Source organism: Lithobates pipiens, unplaced genomic scaffold (genome assembly GCF_037356315.1).
Source record: "Lithobates pipiens isolate NorthernLeopardFrog02 unplaced genomic scaffold, aLitPip1_a1.2 Scaffold_35, whole genome shotgun sequence".
Taxonomy (NCBI): domain Eukaryota; kingdom Metazoa; phylum Chordata; class Amphibia; order Anura; family Ranidae; genus Lithobates; species Lithobates pipiens.
Genome location: NW_027507811.1, coordinates 14063328 through 14080455, shown reverse-complemented (window position 1 = coordinate 14080455; position 17128 = coordinate 14063328). Strand labels below are relative to the sequence as shown.

The window sequence follows — 17128 nt, the reverse complement described above, 5'->3', positions numbered from 1 at the left end:
CTGATTCCTCTATATAGATCTTTATATCACTAGAGGGGTCACCAGCAGGAGGAAGGAGGTCCTGATTCCCAGGGCAGGACTTAGGGTGGTGGGGGCCCCAGGGCTTGAGTCACTTTCGGGCCCTACCTTCTATACATTACCGTATTTATCAGCGTATAACACGCGCCGGCATATAACAAGTTTAGGAGGGAATTTTAAGGAAAAAAACTTTTAGGAGGGAAGTTTAAGGGAAAAAAAAACTTACATTTAAATGCCCATCAATGCAGCCTTATCAGTGTCCATCTGCAGCCTTGCCCATCCATCTGCAGCCTTGTCAGTGTCATTTGCAGCCTTGTCAGTGTCATTTGCAGCCTTGTCATTGCAGTCTTGAAGTTTAAAAATGGCGCCGCTGAGATACAGAGTTTTAGTATCTTGGTGGCTCTCTGGTCCTCCTGGCGGCTCTCGGGTCCTCTTGATGGCTCTCGGGTCCTCTTGGCGGCTCTCGGGTCCTCTCGTAGTCCCGAGCGGAGCCGAGAGTAGCCGAGAGTACTTGGCTTGGCTCACAGTCACGCCCAGTCCCTGTGTTATGTCCATCATAGGGCGGGACTGTGAGCGGAGCCGAGCCGAGTACACTTGGCTATGTATCTCTGCGGGCCCCCTATTGGGCGGGGCCCATGGGCTTGAGCCCAGTCAAGCCCAATGGTAAGTCCTGCTCTGCTGATTCCTCTTTATAGATCTTTATATCACTAGAGGGGTCACCAGCAGGAGGAAGGAGGTCCTGATTCCTCTATATAGATCTTTATATCAATAGAGGGGTCACCAGCAGGAGGAAGGAGGTCCTGATTCCTCTTTATAGATCTTTATATCACTAGAGGGGTCACCAGCAGGAGGAAGGAGGTCCTGATTCCTCTATATAGATCTTTATATCAATAGAGGGGTCACCAGCAGGAGGAAGGAGGTCCTGATTCCTCTTTATAGATCTTTATATCACTAGAGGGGTCACCAGCAGGAGGAAGGAGGTCCCATTCCTCTATATAGATCTTTATATCACTAGAGGGGTCACCAGCTGGAGGAAGGAGGTCCTGATTCCTCTATATAGATCTTTATATAACTAGAGGAGTCACCAGCAGGAGGAAGGAGGTCCCATTCCTCTATATAGATCTTTATATAACTAGAGGGGTCACCAGCAGGAAGAAGGAGGTCCTGATTCCTCTATATAGATCTTTATATCACTAGAGGGGTCACCAGCTGGAGGAAGGAGGTCCTGATTCCTCTATATAGATCTTTATATAACTAGAGGGGTCACCAGCAGGAAGAAGGAGGTCCTGATTCCTCTATATAGATCTTTATATCACTAGAGGGGTCACCAGCAGGAGGAAGGAGGTCCCATTCCTCTATATAGATCTTTAAATCACTAGAGGGGTCACCAGCAGGAGGAAGGAGGTCCCATTCCTCTATATAGATCTTTATATCACTAGAGGGGTCAACAAGGGGAGGAAGGAGGTTCTGATTCCTCTATATAGATCTTTATATCACTAGAGGGATCACCAGCAGGAGGAAGGAGATCCTGATTCCTCTATATAGATCTTTATATCACTAGAGGGATCAACAAGGGGAGGAAGGAGGTTCTGATTCCTCTATATAGATCTTTATATCACTAGAGGGGTCACCAGCAGGAGGAAGGAGATCCTGATTCCTCTATATAGATCTTTATATCACTAGAGGGGTCATCAGCAGGAGGAAGGAGGTCCTGATTCCTCTATATAGATCTTTATATCACTAGAGGGGTCATCAGCAGGAGGAAGGAGGTCCTGATTCCTCTATTTAGACCTATATATCACTGGAGGGATCACCAGCAGGAGGAGATCCTTCTGCTTTGCCTCTTTCCTTCTGTCAATGAGGACACTACATTTTGCCTCCTTTATCCCTTTCCCTGGTGTTTGGTGAGTTCGGGGCTCTTTCTCCTCTCTTTACGTTCTTCTGAATCATGGTATACCCGGAGCGGCTGGTCTGGGGTTGATCACATGACACTGGCCACTAATCAGGATATCCTCCATATCTCTGATGAAGGTAATTATTGAGGATATACTGTAACTGTCGACTTCTAGAAGGATCACGAGAAGACAACAATTGGAATATTCTACGTAGTGGCTCCGTGTAGCCTTTGGAACATCAGCTGAGATACTTGTGGAACTGGACCGTCTGGGCTCCCCTTTCCATCTCACTTATCAAACACCACCGGATGACTCTCTATGAATGGATCCCATTTTTTTAAGATCAAATTCATGGAATTATGATCTAAGTGACTAATGCCCCATACACACGATCGGACTTTCAGACAACAAAACCATTCGAATTTTGTTCGAAGGTTGTTGGCTCCACCTTGTCTTGCATATACACGGTCAGACAAATGTTGGCCAACAATTGCGAACGTGGTTACGTACAAGACGTACGTGATAGCTCCATTACGAACGCTAGTTTTACAAGACCGCGGGTTGTACTTGATTCTGAGCATGCGTGGACTTTTGCGCGTCGGACTTGTGTACACACGATTGGACTTTCCAACAGCAAACATTTGTTGGCGGAAAATTTGAGAACTTGCTGGCCAACGTTTGTTGGTGGAATTTCCGACAACAAATGTTGGATGGAGCATACACGCGGTCGGACTTTCCGCCAACATTTCCCATCGGAAAGTCTGACCGTGTGTACGGGGCATAAGAGAAGAATACTGAACAGCATAGAACCCTTTAATTTAGAAAATGAGAAAAACTGATTAACGCACAATAAAACCAAATGTTTAAATTAAGTTAAAAAAATTCAAATATATAATATTTCTTAACAGCTATACAGTGTGTTGAGCGTTGACGAGTCAACATCTTCAGTAAAGTAAAATAACGAGCAATGAGAAGCAGCCAACCAAAAAGGTACACCAGTAAAATAAATTTTGATTGGATAATACTGCTTTTAAAAAAAAAAAAAAAAAAAAAAAAGAACGGCGACGGCGTTGGATCCAGTGGCCTAGATACATAGGCACATTTTTAATAAAATATCGGCATATCATCAATTCATCATAAAGATGGTAAAAATATATAGAACATTGCAAATGAACCATTGGCTTATTTCACGCGATGGACAGCGCCGCCCTCTGCATTATTGTAAAGGTGTCCAACCCCCGAAGAGCTGCTCAAAATCACGGAGCGATAATCATTGGAAATGGAGAATGTACATTATGTACCGACCCTGTGATGAGCTGGGAGGGTCCATATTTAAATGTAGTGTTTGAAGATAGGCTGTAGTCAGCCTGAGCTGCCTCATCTGTGATCGTTGGGAATTTACCTAGGCCCTCAACGTTGATTGCTTCTGCCTGCTGTCGTCGGGAGAGTTCTTTATCCAGCAGATAGAGAATATACAATGAATGGGATTTATAAATATTTTATTCTGTGTTGGCCAATCACTGAGGGGTATATTCCAACGCTGGAGATAAATATTTAAGGCTAACTTTGTAGAAGGGTCTCTGCTTTGGAGAAGATGTATGTATAAAAAGGTCTAGGGGGATAAAGAGATGTCCCAACAGCTGCACACCTTTGCCAGTTAGTTAGCGAAGCAAAAGCAGCCTCAGCTTGTTTCATCTAGGCCAGGGGAGTCTCCAAGCAATGGCCCTCCAGTTGTTCAGGAACTACAATTCCCACCATGCTTAGTCATGTCTGTGAATGACTCATGGGATGTGCAGTTCTGTAACAGCTGGAGCACCATAATTTGGAGATCACTGATCTAGGCCATGCCCCAACGGGTCTCACCCCATTACCGGGGCTTAATCATGGACCTCCATGGAGAGGGACGAACCGCATTGGGGCATGGACCAGATGGAGCGAGCTGAGGCTGCTTTTTCAGCCACACATCTTTCCAGGCAGGAGTAGTTATCAAGCAAAAGCAGTCTCAGCTAGCTCCATCCAGTCTGCGCCCAACACATTTCTTCATGCTCATGAAGGTCCATGATTAAGCCCTAAGGTGGGGCAAAACACGTTAGGGGCATGGACCAGATGGAGCGAGCTGAGGCTACTTTTGCAGCCACACACCTTTCCAGACAAGTAGTTATCAAGCAAAAACAGCCTCAGCTAGCTCCATCCAGTCTGCGCCCCTGACACGTTTTATCCATGCTCATGAAGGTCCACGATTAAGCCCTAAGGTGGGGCAAAACACATTAGGGGCGTGGACCAGATGGAGCGAGCTGAGGCTACTTTTGCAACCACACACCTTTCCAGACGAGTAGTCATCAAGCAAAAAACAGCCTCAGCTAGCTCCATCCAGCCTGCGCCCCTGACACGTTTTATTCATGCTCATGAAGGTCCACGATTAAGCCCTAAGGTGGGGCAAAATACGTTGGGGGCGTGGACCAGATGGAGCAAGCTGAGGCTGCTTTTGCAGCCACACACCTTTCTAGGCAGAGTAGTTATCAAGCAAAAGCAGCCTCAGCTAGCTCCATCCAGTCTGCGCCCCCAATACGTTTCTCCATGCTCATGAAGGTCCACGATTAAGCCCTAAGGTGGGGCAAAACACGGATGGAGTATGGCCAAGATGGAGCAAGCTGAGGTTGCTTTTGCAGCCACACACCTTTCCAGGCAGAGTAGTTATCAAGCAAAAGCAGCCGCAGCTAGCTCCATCCAGTCTGCATCCCCAATACGTTTCTCCATGCTCATGAAGGTCCATGATTAAGCCCTAAGGTGGGGCAAAACACGTTAGGGGCATGGCATAGATGGAGCAAGCTGTGGTTGCTTTTGCTCAATATTTACACGGCCGGGAAAGGTGTGCAGCTGCCGGGGCATCTCTTTATCTCTACAGCGTGCTTTGAGTCAGGACGTTCTCGTTTCCAGCCTACCCCCTTAGAGTGGAATGCTCCTCACAGCAGTACGGTAGCCTGAGGGAGCCCCCACCAGATAAATAGTTAGGGTCACAGTATAAAAAGGTCTAGGTTTTTGGTCTCAAGCCTTGTGTCCGGGGCTGGTATGAGCATGGAGAGTTCTTGAGTTCTTTGTCTTGTAAGTCCCTTTGGCCTGGAGGAGAAAGCCAAAGATCAAATAACCTGAGCTGGCCTGTGACAGAGCCTGGAGAATCTGGAAGGTGGCTACCCAGAGGGAGCATCTTCAGAAGAAAGTCTGGGAGAGTAAAGCTCCGTAATTTGTAGATCACTGATCTAGGCCATGCCCCAACGGGTCTCACACCATCCCCGGGACTTAATCATGGACCTCCATGGAGCGGGATGAAACGCGCTGGGGCATGGACCAGATGGAGCGAGCTGAGGCTGCTCCCTCAGGCTTCTGCTTGCTGGACATTGAATGGGAGCCTAATTTATTACCGCTTTAAGGTGTCTGATTGTTTGCTTAGGGTCTGAAAACCAGATCCTACTGGGAGGCTGCTACTGCAGTACCTAGGGCCCAGGGCTGGGACAATGGGTGGGAAGGAGGGGGGTTGCCCTGGGTACTGTGGTATCATGTTAGGTGGGGGAGGGAGCCACAAGGAGGTTGGGAGGAGGGGATTTGTGACGGAGGGGAGACATTAGGGGGTGTTAGGTGGTAAGTAATGTTCTAGGAGAGGACATTGGGGGGGGGGGGGGGTGCGAAGAGTGGTGATCTATGGGGATTTGTGCTAGGAGGGGTGAACTTGTGCTGGAAGGGAAGGATTTGAAGGGGGGGGGGCGGGGGCATGTGTACTAGGAGGGAACATTTTAGGGGTAGAGGATTTGTGCTAGGAGGGGTGAATTTTTGTTTCTTTTGTACCTGTAGCCCTTACCCTTTCTCCCTAGACATACAAGCCGTTTCTCAAAAGAAGATTTGAAGATAGGAGTAGTGATGCTGCTGTCACTACTCCTGTCAGCCTTGTAACAGAAGGAAGGCACACCCATCCCTACAATAAACCATTGCGCTCAGGTCACCCGCCCCTCCCTTGTCCAGGTCCTGCCTGTACCCCTTTATCCTCTCTCCCTAGACATAGGGGCCCAATACATTTCTCAAAAGAAGGATTAGAAGACTGTCTATTGGAGTGGACACAGCTTGTGAGTCGTTGAGTGTCTAGGTGCAAGTATAGGGCAGGTCATCATAAGGTGGGCTAGGAGGGCCTGTTTAAATCCAACAGCTCCTGGAGGGGGGGTCATTGCTATGCATTCCTTGATTCAAACTTGTGTGACACCACATATTCAATCTGTATACAGTAATCCTGAGAGTTCGGTTTTTGAAGTCACCAGAGATTGACAACATCTAACATACCCTCCCAACCACCCCAAGATGGACAGGAACTGTAGCAGGCAGATCTCGACACTGGAGTCTCCAAGAAGGTCACTTTTCAGGGATATACGCCTTTAAAAACTAATTTTTACCAGATGGTTTTTCCCCCGAACAGAGCAGTCCAACCTGGTTAGTGAAAGACTTGTAGCGCCGCTCCAAGCTGGAGGCTTCAGAATCTCTGAATACGGGAGCAGGCATCTGAGCAGGCATCTGAGAACCAATCCAGAAGTGTAGGTAAGCCAAGGAAAAGACTCTGCCCAAACCGACCCATTTTAGTCACGGTGTATGGCCCCACCTCTGTGACCAAGCCCAGGTGGGTGGGACGAAACACGTCAGTGAGCGTGGCCGAAGCAGGATCTCCCTGACAGTACTCAGAACACGGGAGCAGGCACCTGAGTGCACAAATCCAGAAGCGTAGGTAAGCCGAAGAAAAAGTCGCCACTCAAAAAGACCTGATATAGTCACAGCGCATGGCCCCACCTCTGTGACTAAGCCCCAGTGGGGACGAAACGCGTCAGTGAGGGTGGCTGGAGCAGGATCTCCCTGACAGTACACAGAACATGGGAGCGCGCGTCTAAAGTGCACCAATCCAGAAGCGTAGGTAAGCCAAGGAAAAGACTCCGCTCAAACCGACCCGATATAGTCACGGTGTATGGCACCCACCTCTGTGACCGGGACGAAACACGTCAGTAATCGTTGGCGAAGCAGGATATCCCTGACAGTACTCAGAACACGGGAACGGGCATAAGCCGAGGAAAAGATGGCCATACACTGCGATTTACATTGAGTTGGTTTGAGCGGCAGCTTTTGCCTCGGTGAACCTGGTTAATAGCACAGTACATTTGTCAACACAACTAACGGACGTGTGTTTTCTGATGTTTATTTAGGTTTTCTTTAAGGGAGAAACATTTCCCGCACTCCGGACACGAAAAAGGCCGTTCCCCTGTGTGACTACTCTGGTGTCTAATAAGTTTTCCTTTCTCCGTGAAACATTTCCCGCACTCCGAACACGAATACGGACGCTCGCCCGTGTGGCTCCTCTGGTGTACAAGAAGGCCTCCTTTCCGAATGAAACATTTCCCACACACTGAGCACGAATAAGGACGCTCACCCGTGTGAATTTTCTCGTGCACGATAAGCTTCCCTCTGTCACGAAAACACTTCCCGCACTCCGAACATGAATACGGACGTTCCCCGGTGTGAATTCTCTTGTGCGTAACGAGGTTGGCTTTTTGAGCAAAATATTTCCCGCAATCCGGACAAGGAAAAGGACGCTCCCCCGTGTGGACTCTCTGGTGTCTGTTAAGATCTCCTTTCTGAGTGAAACATTTTCCGCACTGGGAACATGGGTAAAGATTGTCCCCCATGTGACTTTTCTGGTGTTTAAGAAGTTCACTTTTCTCAGGGAAAGATTTCCAACACTCCGAACAAGTGTAGGTCACACTGCTGTGGGATTTGAGATGTAGAAGAAGTTCAGAAAGATTAGTAAAAGATTTCCCGCACCTTGAACACAATGAATTCTCTCCTGTGTAGGCTTCTTCAAGACCCAACGAAGATTCCTTAAAATTAGATGGATCTGTTGATGTATCTATACTGCGAGAGCTCAGATTTTTTTCTGGTTTTATAGTATGGGATTTATCAGAAGTTTCCTCAGGATTAGAGGGATTCATTGACCACTCTAATTGGTAAGGTCCCTGATGTATTATATTATGAGTAATGGCATTTACTTCTGGAGAATATGGTGGGATGCCATTATCTTCCACAAAATCTTGAGATAATAAAAGATGTTTCTCTGAGGTATTCCTGAAATTAAGGCCATCTGCTGGAAAACAATTTTAAAGAATTCGTTATTTTTCATGTTTTCCAATTCAGAATCATGCACATTGGTCTATAAGTCAACAGTTCTAAAGGTTCTGGGAAGGAAATGAGTACAGTCATTCCACCAGAGTAAGAGTACGAAACAGATTTAGGGTTTATTACACATCCAATTTATTTGATAATGGGTAACGGTGTTTGTGTATTCATTACATTGTTATAATGAAGGATCTTCGTGATAAACTTGGAAATGGACATGGACCTTTCATATGGTGTACAGTATCTCCTCCTCATTTGTTGGGAACATGACGTTATATTGAGGAATGGAGATGGACCTTTCATATGGTGTACAGTATCTCCTCCTCATTTGTTGGGAACATGACGTTATATTGAGGAATGGAGATGGATCTTTCATATGGTGTACAGTATCTCCTCTTCATTTGTTGGGAACATGACGTTATATTGAGGAATGGAGATGGACCTTTCATATGGTGTACAGTATCTCCTCCTCATTTGTTGGGAACATGATGTTATATTGAGGAATGGAGATGGACCTTTCATATGGTGTACAGTATCTCCTCCTCATTTGTTGGGAACATGACGTTATATTGAGGAATGGAGATGGACCTTTCGTATGGTGTACAGTATCTCCACCTCATTTGTTGGGAACATGACGTTATATTGAGGAATGGAGATGGACCTTTCATATGATGTACAGTATCTCCTCCTCATTTGTTGGGAACATGACGTTATATTGAGGAATGGAGATGGACCTTTCATATGGTGTACAGTATCTCCTCCTCATTTGTTAGGAACATGACATTATATTGAGGAATGGAGATGGACCTTTCATATGGTGTACAGTATCTCCTCCTCATTTGTTGGGAACATGACGTTATATTGAGGAATGGAGATGGACCTTTCGTATGGTGTACAGTATCTCCACCTCGTTTGTTGAGAACGTAACGTATTGAGGGATGAAGATGGGCCTTGATGAATGGAGATGGACCTTTGATATGGTGTACAGTATCTCCTCCTCATTTGTTGGGAACATGACGTTATATTGAGGAATGGAGATGGACCTTTCGTATGGTGTACAGTATCTCCACCTCGTTTGTTGAGAACGTAACGTATTGAGGGATGAAGATGGGCCTTGATGAATGGAGATGGACCTTTGATATGGTGTACAGTATCTCCTCCTCATTTGTTGGGAACATGATGTTATATTGAGGAATGGAGATGGACCTTTCATATGGTGTACAGTATCTCCACCTCGTTTGTTGAGAACGTAACGTATTGAGGGATGAAGATGGGCCTTGAGGAATGGAGATGGACCTTTCATATGGTGTACAGTATCTCCTCCTCATTTGTTGGGAACAGGACGTTATTTTGAGGAATGGAGATGGACCTTTCATATGATGTACAGTATCTCCTCCTCATTTGTTGGGAACATGACGTTATATTGAGGAATGGAGATGGACCTTTCATATGGTGTACAGTATCTCCTCCTCATTTGTTGGGAACATGACGTTATATTGAGGAATGGAGATGGACCTTTCATAAATTGTAAAGTAACTCCACCTCATTTGTTGGGAACAAGACATATTGAGGAATGGAGATGGCCCTCTTATATGGAACATTTATTTGTGGAGTAGATATATTGATGATGTTGTTATGGTCATCACCTTAATCTCCTAAATTAAGGAGGTGACGTTCTTTTGTTAAACAAGGATAGCACAGAAATTAGGGAATTATGTGACTTAGAGGCAACACATTTACAAGTCAATACTGTAAGTAAACCATTTGAGTAGAGTTTATCTGCTACAAAAATTAATCCAGAAAATGATGCCCCCCTCTACTTTAGATTAATATAGATAAGGTGACTTTTTCAAATACAACTGTCTTCCCAACTTTGGTGATTTACTTTTTATAATTCAATCTCATTTTACTGGATGATGTGACTGCTAAATCCCCAGGACTTTTGGTCAAACTACATACCTCATACCTATAGAAGTAAAAAAAAAAATGTTAGCTTTTTGGGCTTTAATGTTCATTACCTGTATCGATATCTAGAAAAAATTGCTCCAGTTTATTGTTCATAGTCATCTCAAAATCCTTTGTGGGCTGCTGATCACCCATCACATACGTCTCTTCTTCCTCTTTTATAGGAATTAGGTCTTCACTCTAAACTCCCCAAAAAATTATTAAAAACTATGTTTATAAAAAGTTTGCATTAATATCAAGAGACTACACTGAACAATGTTATTTCAGAGAGTTTAGGATTGCTTTTAAATTTCTAGGTGCCCAATCCCACCTACCTGATGATGGTGGGGGATGGTGTGACCTTCCTGTGTGGAATCCCGGGAATACAGAGGACGGGGACATCTCTCTGGTGGGTTCCCATTACTGGATCCATCTGTAGGAAACACACACACTGACTGAATACATTGTTTCTATGTGTTTATCAGATGATGGGGGATCTAGGTGGAGCCTCCGTACTGCTCTCTCCTTTACAATAAAGTCTCCTCTTACCCGGTGATGTGAGGGGCGGCTGATTGTCCATCATGACGTCCTTGTAGAGATCCTTGTGTCCTTCTAAATACTCCCACTCCTCCATGGAGAAATAGACAGTGACATCCTGACACCTTATAGGAACCTGACACACACAATGATACAGTCACCATCCAGACACATCCCTTGTCTGTTACTGGATAATGTCCCAGAATTCCCAGAATCCTCCTCACCTCTCCTGTCAGCAGCTCCATCATCTTCTTGGTGACTTCTAGAATTTTATTGTTGTTTCTTTCAGGATTGAGGGAGTGAAGTGGAGGCACTGTGATGGTCAACTGGGCACCAGACTTCACAGGAGGAAAACTCTGCAAGAGCAACAATTATATTAGCTTATCCTCCCAGAATCCTCCTCACCTCTCCGGTCAGGTCTGTGTTTTATTAATAGAGATAAGAGTGATGTCATGTGACCTCCCAGAATCCTCCTCACCTCTCCGGTCAGGTCTGTGTTTTATTAATAGAGATAAGAGTGATGTCATGTGACCTCCCAGAATCCTCCTCACCTCTCCAGTCAGGTCTGTGTTTTATTAATAGAGATAAGAGTGATGTCAGGTGACCTCCCAGAATCCTCCTCACCTCTCCGGTCAGGTCTGTGTTTTATTAATAGAGATAAGAGTGATGTCATGTGACCTCCCAGAATCCTCCTCACCTCTCCGGTCAGGTCTGTGTTTTATTAATAGAGATAAGAGTGATGTCATGTGACCTCCCAGAATCCTCCTCACCTCTCCAGTCAGGTCTGTGTTTTATTAATAGAGATAAGAGTGATGTCATGTGACCTCCCAGAATCCTCCTCACCTCTCCAGTCAGGTCTGTGTTTTATTAATAGAGATAAGAGTGATGTCAGGTGACCTCCCAGAATCCTCCTCACCTCTCCAGTCAGCAGGTAGATGATCTCCAGGGTGAGGTTTATGATCTTCTCTGCCATTTGACTCTGTTCCTTGTCCATCCTCATTGTCATTTGGTCAATACAGAATGCCTCTCCCTGTAGAAAAATAATACACTGAGACTTTTTTGGATTTTCCTGAGGTGAATAAAGTTTGCATAGCATTTGTTTAGTTCTGATACCAGAGAGAACTTGTTATGGTATATCACTGGCATCAGTTATAAGATAGAAAAGGATGTGAGTGCTGATCAACCCCCCCCCCCCCCCCCCCACTAGGATCATAGGCCAAAATGAAAAACCTCCACAGAGCTTGTGACTTCCTCCAATCTGTTTAAACCTAAAATAAGACTTTTGACTTAACAGTAATGGCCGTCTCCTGTCCCATTTGGAGGGTAAGAGGAAGTGCTGTGAGTGAAGTGACTGGTAAAGTGGGGGCAATATGACTGGTAAGAATTGGGTTGAGCTGAAAGGTGCTGAGACTTGGGTGGGTGGGAAATGAAACTCTCTCCTTTCACCCTCTCCTTGCTAACTCATCCTCCTCTCTTTTGCCAGATGGGGAAGTGTTGGGTGGGGGATTCCAGGCAAAGGAGAGCAGCATGGGATGGAGAGGTGAGAAGTGGGGGGGGGGGGGAAATGGGGTCAGATCAGCGTTGACAAGTTGAGTGCGGCAACATCTGGTCAGGGGTGAAAAAAGGTCGGACAGCAAAATCAAATGGAGGGGATGGGAACAGCAGTGTGACATAGGAGCTTAGAAGTGGAGAAAAATGGGGTCAGATTAGGGTCGAGAAGTGGAGGAAATGGGGTCAGATTGGGGTTGAGGAGTGGAGGAAATGGGGTCAGATTGGGGTTGAGAAGTGGAGAAAAATGGGGTCAGACTGGGGTTGAGGAGTGGAGAAAAATGGGGTCAGATTGGGGTTGATGAGTGGAGAAAATGGGGTCAAAGTGGGGTTGAGGAGTGGAGCAAATGGGGTCAGATTGGGGTTGAGGAGTGGAGGAAATGGGGTCAGATTGGGGTTGAGGAGTGGAGAAAATGGGGTCAGAGTGGGGTTGAGGAGTGGAGGAAATGGGGTCGGATTGGGGTTGAGGAGTGGAGGACAGCAGCATGTGGTTGGGGGTGAGGGACAGCAGAATCAAATGGGGGGTGAAAAGTGGGGACATCAACGTGAAATGAGGGCTTAGGAGTGGAGGAAATGGGGTCAGATTGGGTGTTGAGGAGTGGAGGGTAGCAACATGTGGTCGGTGTGAGAAGTGATGGACAGCAGTATCAGATGGGGGTAAGGATGAGGAGACACGGTAGGGTTCCTGTTCAAGCAGTATATCTAGATCTGAGGGCCCAGTTGGTGTTTAGGCAGAGGATGGGATTAAAGGAGACCCAAAAGGAGAAGCTCCGCTTGTCTGCCTCGTCTCTTCTCTGATGCCATATTTGGCACCTTCTGGGGGGGGGGGGGGGGCGGGTACCTAGTATCCATTAATCCTAATGGCACGCCGAATGCACTGAAAATCCACACCCGCACCGGGAACCACTAGGCTTGACACCTCATCCCTTTAAACCCGAACATATGTGAATTACACGGGTTCTGAAGCTAATTAAATGCAGATAAGGCACCAAGTGAGCTTAATTACCACCTTAATCAGCCACGTAACCTGTGTAATTCGTATGTGTTTGGGTTTAAAGGGATGAGGAGGCAATTCCAGGAACCACACGTGCGCAAAAATTCTGCAGGAACCCTTTCCCTGCATTTCTGGAGGCACTGAGGACAGTAAGGTTGCCACCTCACCCCTTTGAAGCCTGAACACATGTGAATTACACAGGTTCTGAGGCTAATTTATGGCAGATAAGGCACCAAGTGAGTTTAATTACCACCTTAACCAGTTCCCGACCAGCGCACACCGATGTACGTCGGCAGAATGGCACGGGCAGGCAAATGGGCGTACCTGTACGTCCCTTTAAATTTGCTGCCCTGCCATCGGGAGCACGCTGCCGGTGGCGCGCTCCCGCGCTGGTCAGGACCCCCATGAGTCCGGTCGCGGGTCCCGCGGACTCGATTGCCGTGGGCATACCCGCGATCGTCTCACGGGGCGGCCGAATGAAGAAATACTGTTGTAAACAGCATTTCTCCATTCTGCCTAGCAACTAGTGACACTGATCTCTGCTCCATGTGATTGGAGCAGAGATCAGTGTTCGCTAAATGAAAGCCCAACCCCCCAACAGTTAGTGACACGCCCCTAGGAACACTTAACCCCTACACTGCCACCCACTGGTTAACCCCTTCACTGCCAGTGTCATTTACACAGGAATCACTGCATTTATATAGCAGTGATTGGGGTATAAATGACAATGGTCCCAAAAATGTGTCAAAAATGTCTGATGTGTCCGCCATAATGTCGCAGTCACAATAAAAATCGCTGATCGCCGCCATTACTAGTAAAAAAAAAAATTATTAATAAAAATGCCATAAAACTATCCCCTATTTTGTAAACGCTATAACTTTTGCGCAAACCAATCAATAATCGCTTATTGCGATTTTTTTTACCAAAAATATGTAGAATACGTATCGGCCTAAACTGAGGGGAAAAATTTTTTTTTTTATATATTTTTGGGGGATATTTATTATTAACCAAAAGTAAAAATTAATGCGTTTTTTTCAAAATTGTCGCTCTATTTTTTGTTTATAGCGCAAAAAATTAAAACCGCGGGGGTGATCAAATACCACCAAAAGAAAACTCTATTTGTGGGGAAAAAAGGACGTCAATTTTGTTTGGGAGCCACGTCGCACGACCGCGCAATTGTCAGTTAAAGCGACGCAGTGCCAAATCGCAAAAAGCGGTCTGGTCTTTGACCAGCAAAATGGTCCGGTCTGTAAGTGGTTAATCAGCCACAGAACATGTGTAATTCATATGTGTTCGGGGTTTAAAGGGATGAGGTGGCAACTCTACCGTATATGTGTGAACCTAGCCTTAGTAGACTAGTGACGAGGATCTGAATCTTCCAGGGGAGAGTGGTTGGGTCACTCTGAGCTCTGCCTCTTGCCCATGTAGTTTGTGAGCACCCCCGGCCCTGGCTGGTGGGGGCGCTACAGAGGAGCTGGAGGAAGTTTTGCTGTTTGCTGCACCTCGCTACGAGGAACTGTGCTGCTGTGCGTCCATACTTATATTTAAACAGATTCTCAGTGTTATATGTTCCTGTTCCTCCAGCGTCAAAACAGAAGGAGGACATTTTCTTTATGTAATTAAAAATAAATATAAAATAAGATCTTATTACCTCCTCTGCTGCCAGTTCCAGCAATGACTTCTCTCTACTTCCTCCCGACTCACCTCTAACCTGGAACGTCCTGTTTATACTCTGACATCACTTCCTATCTATACCTGACATCACTTCCTGTCTCTACCTGACATCACTTCCTGTCTTCCAAAGAGACTTCCTGTCTGTACCTCAGATAACGTCTGTGTGTTCCTCAGGTGATAAGTGGCACACAGTTTCCACAGCTTATAATGCTGAAAAAAGTCCACCGTCCAAAACTGTCCATCCAGTTTAACCTACACTATATTACCAAAAGTATTGGGGCGCCTGCCTTTACACGAACATGAACTTTAATTGGCATCCCAGTCTTAGGGTTCAATATTGAGCTTCAACTCTTCTGGGAAGGCCGTCCACAAGGTTGTCTATGGGAATGTTTGACCATTCTTCCAGAAGGGCATTTGTGAGGTCAGGCACTGATGTTGGACGAGAAGCCCTGACCTCATCCCAATAGAACACCTTTGGGATGAATTAGAATGGAGACTCCGCTCGAATTCACCTCAAAGGTGTTCTATCGGGTTGAGGTCAGGACTCGCTCATCCATGTCTTTATGTACCTTGCTTTGTGCACTGGTGGGCCGTGATGTTGGCACAGAAAGGGGTCGTCCCCAAACTGTTCCCACAACGTTGAGAGCAAAAAATTATCTAAAATGTCTTGGTATACTGACGCCCTAAGAGTTCCCTTCACTGGAACTAAGGGACCAAACCCAACCCCTGAAAAACAACCCCACACCACAATACCCCCTCCACCAAAATTATTTGGACCAGTGTACAAAGCAAGGTCCATAAAGACATGGATGAGTGAGCTTGGAGGAACTTGACTAGCCTACACAGAGTCCTGACCTCAACCCGACAGAACACCTCTGAGATGAATTAGAGCGCAGGCTGACCTCACAAATTTTCCAAAATAAAGTTAATCACGGTGATGTAGGCAGGTGCAGTCTATTTTCTCCACTGCAGGTGGCGCTCAACCGCAGTTGCATTGCAGGGGAGGGGAAGTCAAGAGGAACGGGGTTCCTCCATGGTTTCCAGGGTCATTGGGGAAGGTATCTCATTGGATGCTACCTCCCAATGTGACTCTAGCAGCCATCTTGGGACAGGCAAAGCCTGTTTAAGACCCTTTCTCCCAGGTTTAGCGTGCATTTCGCATGTGGGTAGTTAAGGAACAGGTTACCCGTTCATTCAGCGCCTTATGTTCTAGTTTTTGTGTAATTATTTTGACACTCTCATTACATTTTATATTTCATCGATATCAGATTGATATGAAAATCTTCTTATGTTCTTTCTAGGCACTTAGACCCCTTAAACGCGTTGGCTACTTTTTGAATTGTACCCCTGACCTTTAATGGAATCTGGACCTCTTAGCAGTGTGTGCGGCGCTTCAATTTCAACTATTTTTACACCCGTCTGACAGGGACAGTGATTAGCCTGAAGGAGAGGTTCCTAATGAGTAGGGAAAGGATAGGGACAAGCCATCCTACCTGGAGACCTCCCCAGTTGGGTCCGGGCCAGCCAGACTGCATTCCGCCCCCTAGGACAGATGCTGTCGGCACTTCTAAAACCAGCTCTGCTACACGCTGCCTTCAATCCATCCACTCCAGCCAATCAGCGGCCAGGCTGAGTGGTGAAGAGGAAGTCAGGGCGAGCGTGGGACTTTCGAGGGGTCAGGTAAGTATAACGGTGGGGGGGTGCCGGCACTGTGAGATGTTTTTTCACCTTAATGCATAGAATGCATTAAGGTGAAAAAACATTTACCTTTACAACCCCTTTAACATCATAAAATATGCAGCACAATCTTGTGTACTACAATATAACAAGCGTGATGACGTTGGCTCCCAAACACTCTTACGCGTTACGTCCCCCTATAAGGACTTCTTCAGTAGGTCATTCAGAACTCCTAGTGAGAAATGGTTGAGACATGACTCAGAATGTGGCACCACATCCAAATGTAAGCAAAAAAGAAAAACTCAAGGGTGAATGTTGACTTTAAATTGGTAGCCACAAGCTGAAAGAGAGAGCACTCAATTGAATAAAAATCCACATTTATTTAACATCATCATAAAAACATGTTAAAATCAAAAAATGTAAGTGCATATCAAATAATTCCATAAATATAGGGCATTGTCCCACCTAGGTGAAAATTATGTGAACACTTGAGAAACCCTGTAGGTATGCCCATAGATATGATGGACTCTGTGGCTGGTGTATGCAGAAGGTCTTACATATCGGGGTCCCCACAGGTAAAGCATTATACTCCGGTCCAGAGGTGGATTGTTCCTCTCTGTTTAGAAAGCTCTGAACGTGCTGA

At 45.9% G+C, this 17128-nt stretch overlaps 3 protein-coding genes across 7 annotated transcripts in view; 2 read left to right on the top strand and 1 right to left on the bottom strand.

Moving 5' to 3' along the window:
• The window catches only part of LOC143955619 (uncharacterized), a 106269-nt gene extending 91382 nt beyond the window's left edge, over window positions 1-14887 (bottom strand). Inside the window, exons 1-7 of one of the 3 annotated variants that reach the window (XM_077465714.1) lie at window positions 14786-14887; window positions 11509-11622; window positions 10817-10948; window positions 10605-10728; window positions 10391-10488; window positions 10130-10256; window positions 2989-8079 (exon numbers count right to left, since the gene is read on the bottom strand). In XM_077465714.1, the coding sequence (XP_077321840.1) occupies window positions 7112-8079; window positions 10130-10256; window positions 10391-10488; window positions 10605-10728; window positions 10817-10948; window positions 11509-11598 (1539 nt within the window). In that variant the 5' untranslated portion in view covers window positions 11599-11622; window positions 14786-14887 and the 3' untranslated portion in view covers window positions 2989-7111. Of the gene's footprint in view, window positions 1-2988; window positions 8080-10129; window positions 10257-10390; window positions 10489-10604; window positions 10729-10816; window positions 10949-11508; window positions 11623-14785 lie in introns of those variants that run through there. The other 2 variants (XM_077465715.1, XM_077465712.1) reach the window with 2 other exon arrangements.
• LOC143955614 (uncharacterized) overlaps window positions 1-17128 on the top strand; it is a 347615-nt gene that overhangs the window by 110101 nt on the left and 220386 nt on the right. The gene's annotated exons all lie outside the window — the stretch shown is intronic.
• Window positions 16255-17128, top strand: part of LOC143955568 (uncharacterized) — a 234219-nt gene continuing 233345 nt past the window's right edge. Inside the window, exon 1 of the mRNA XM_077465646.1 lies at window positions 16255-16259. The gene's annotated coding sequence lies outside the window, so the exon portion shown is untranslated. The remainder of the gene's footprint in view (window positions 16260-17128) is intronic.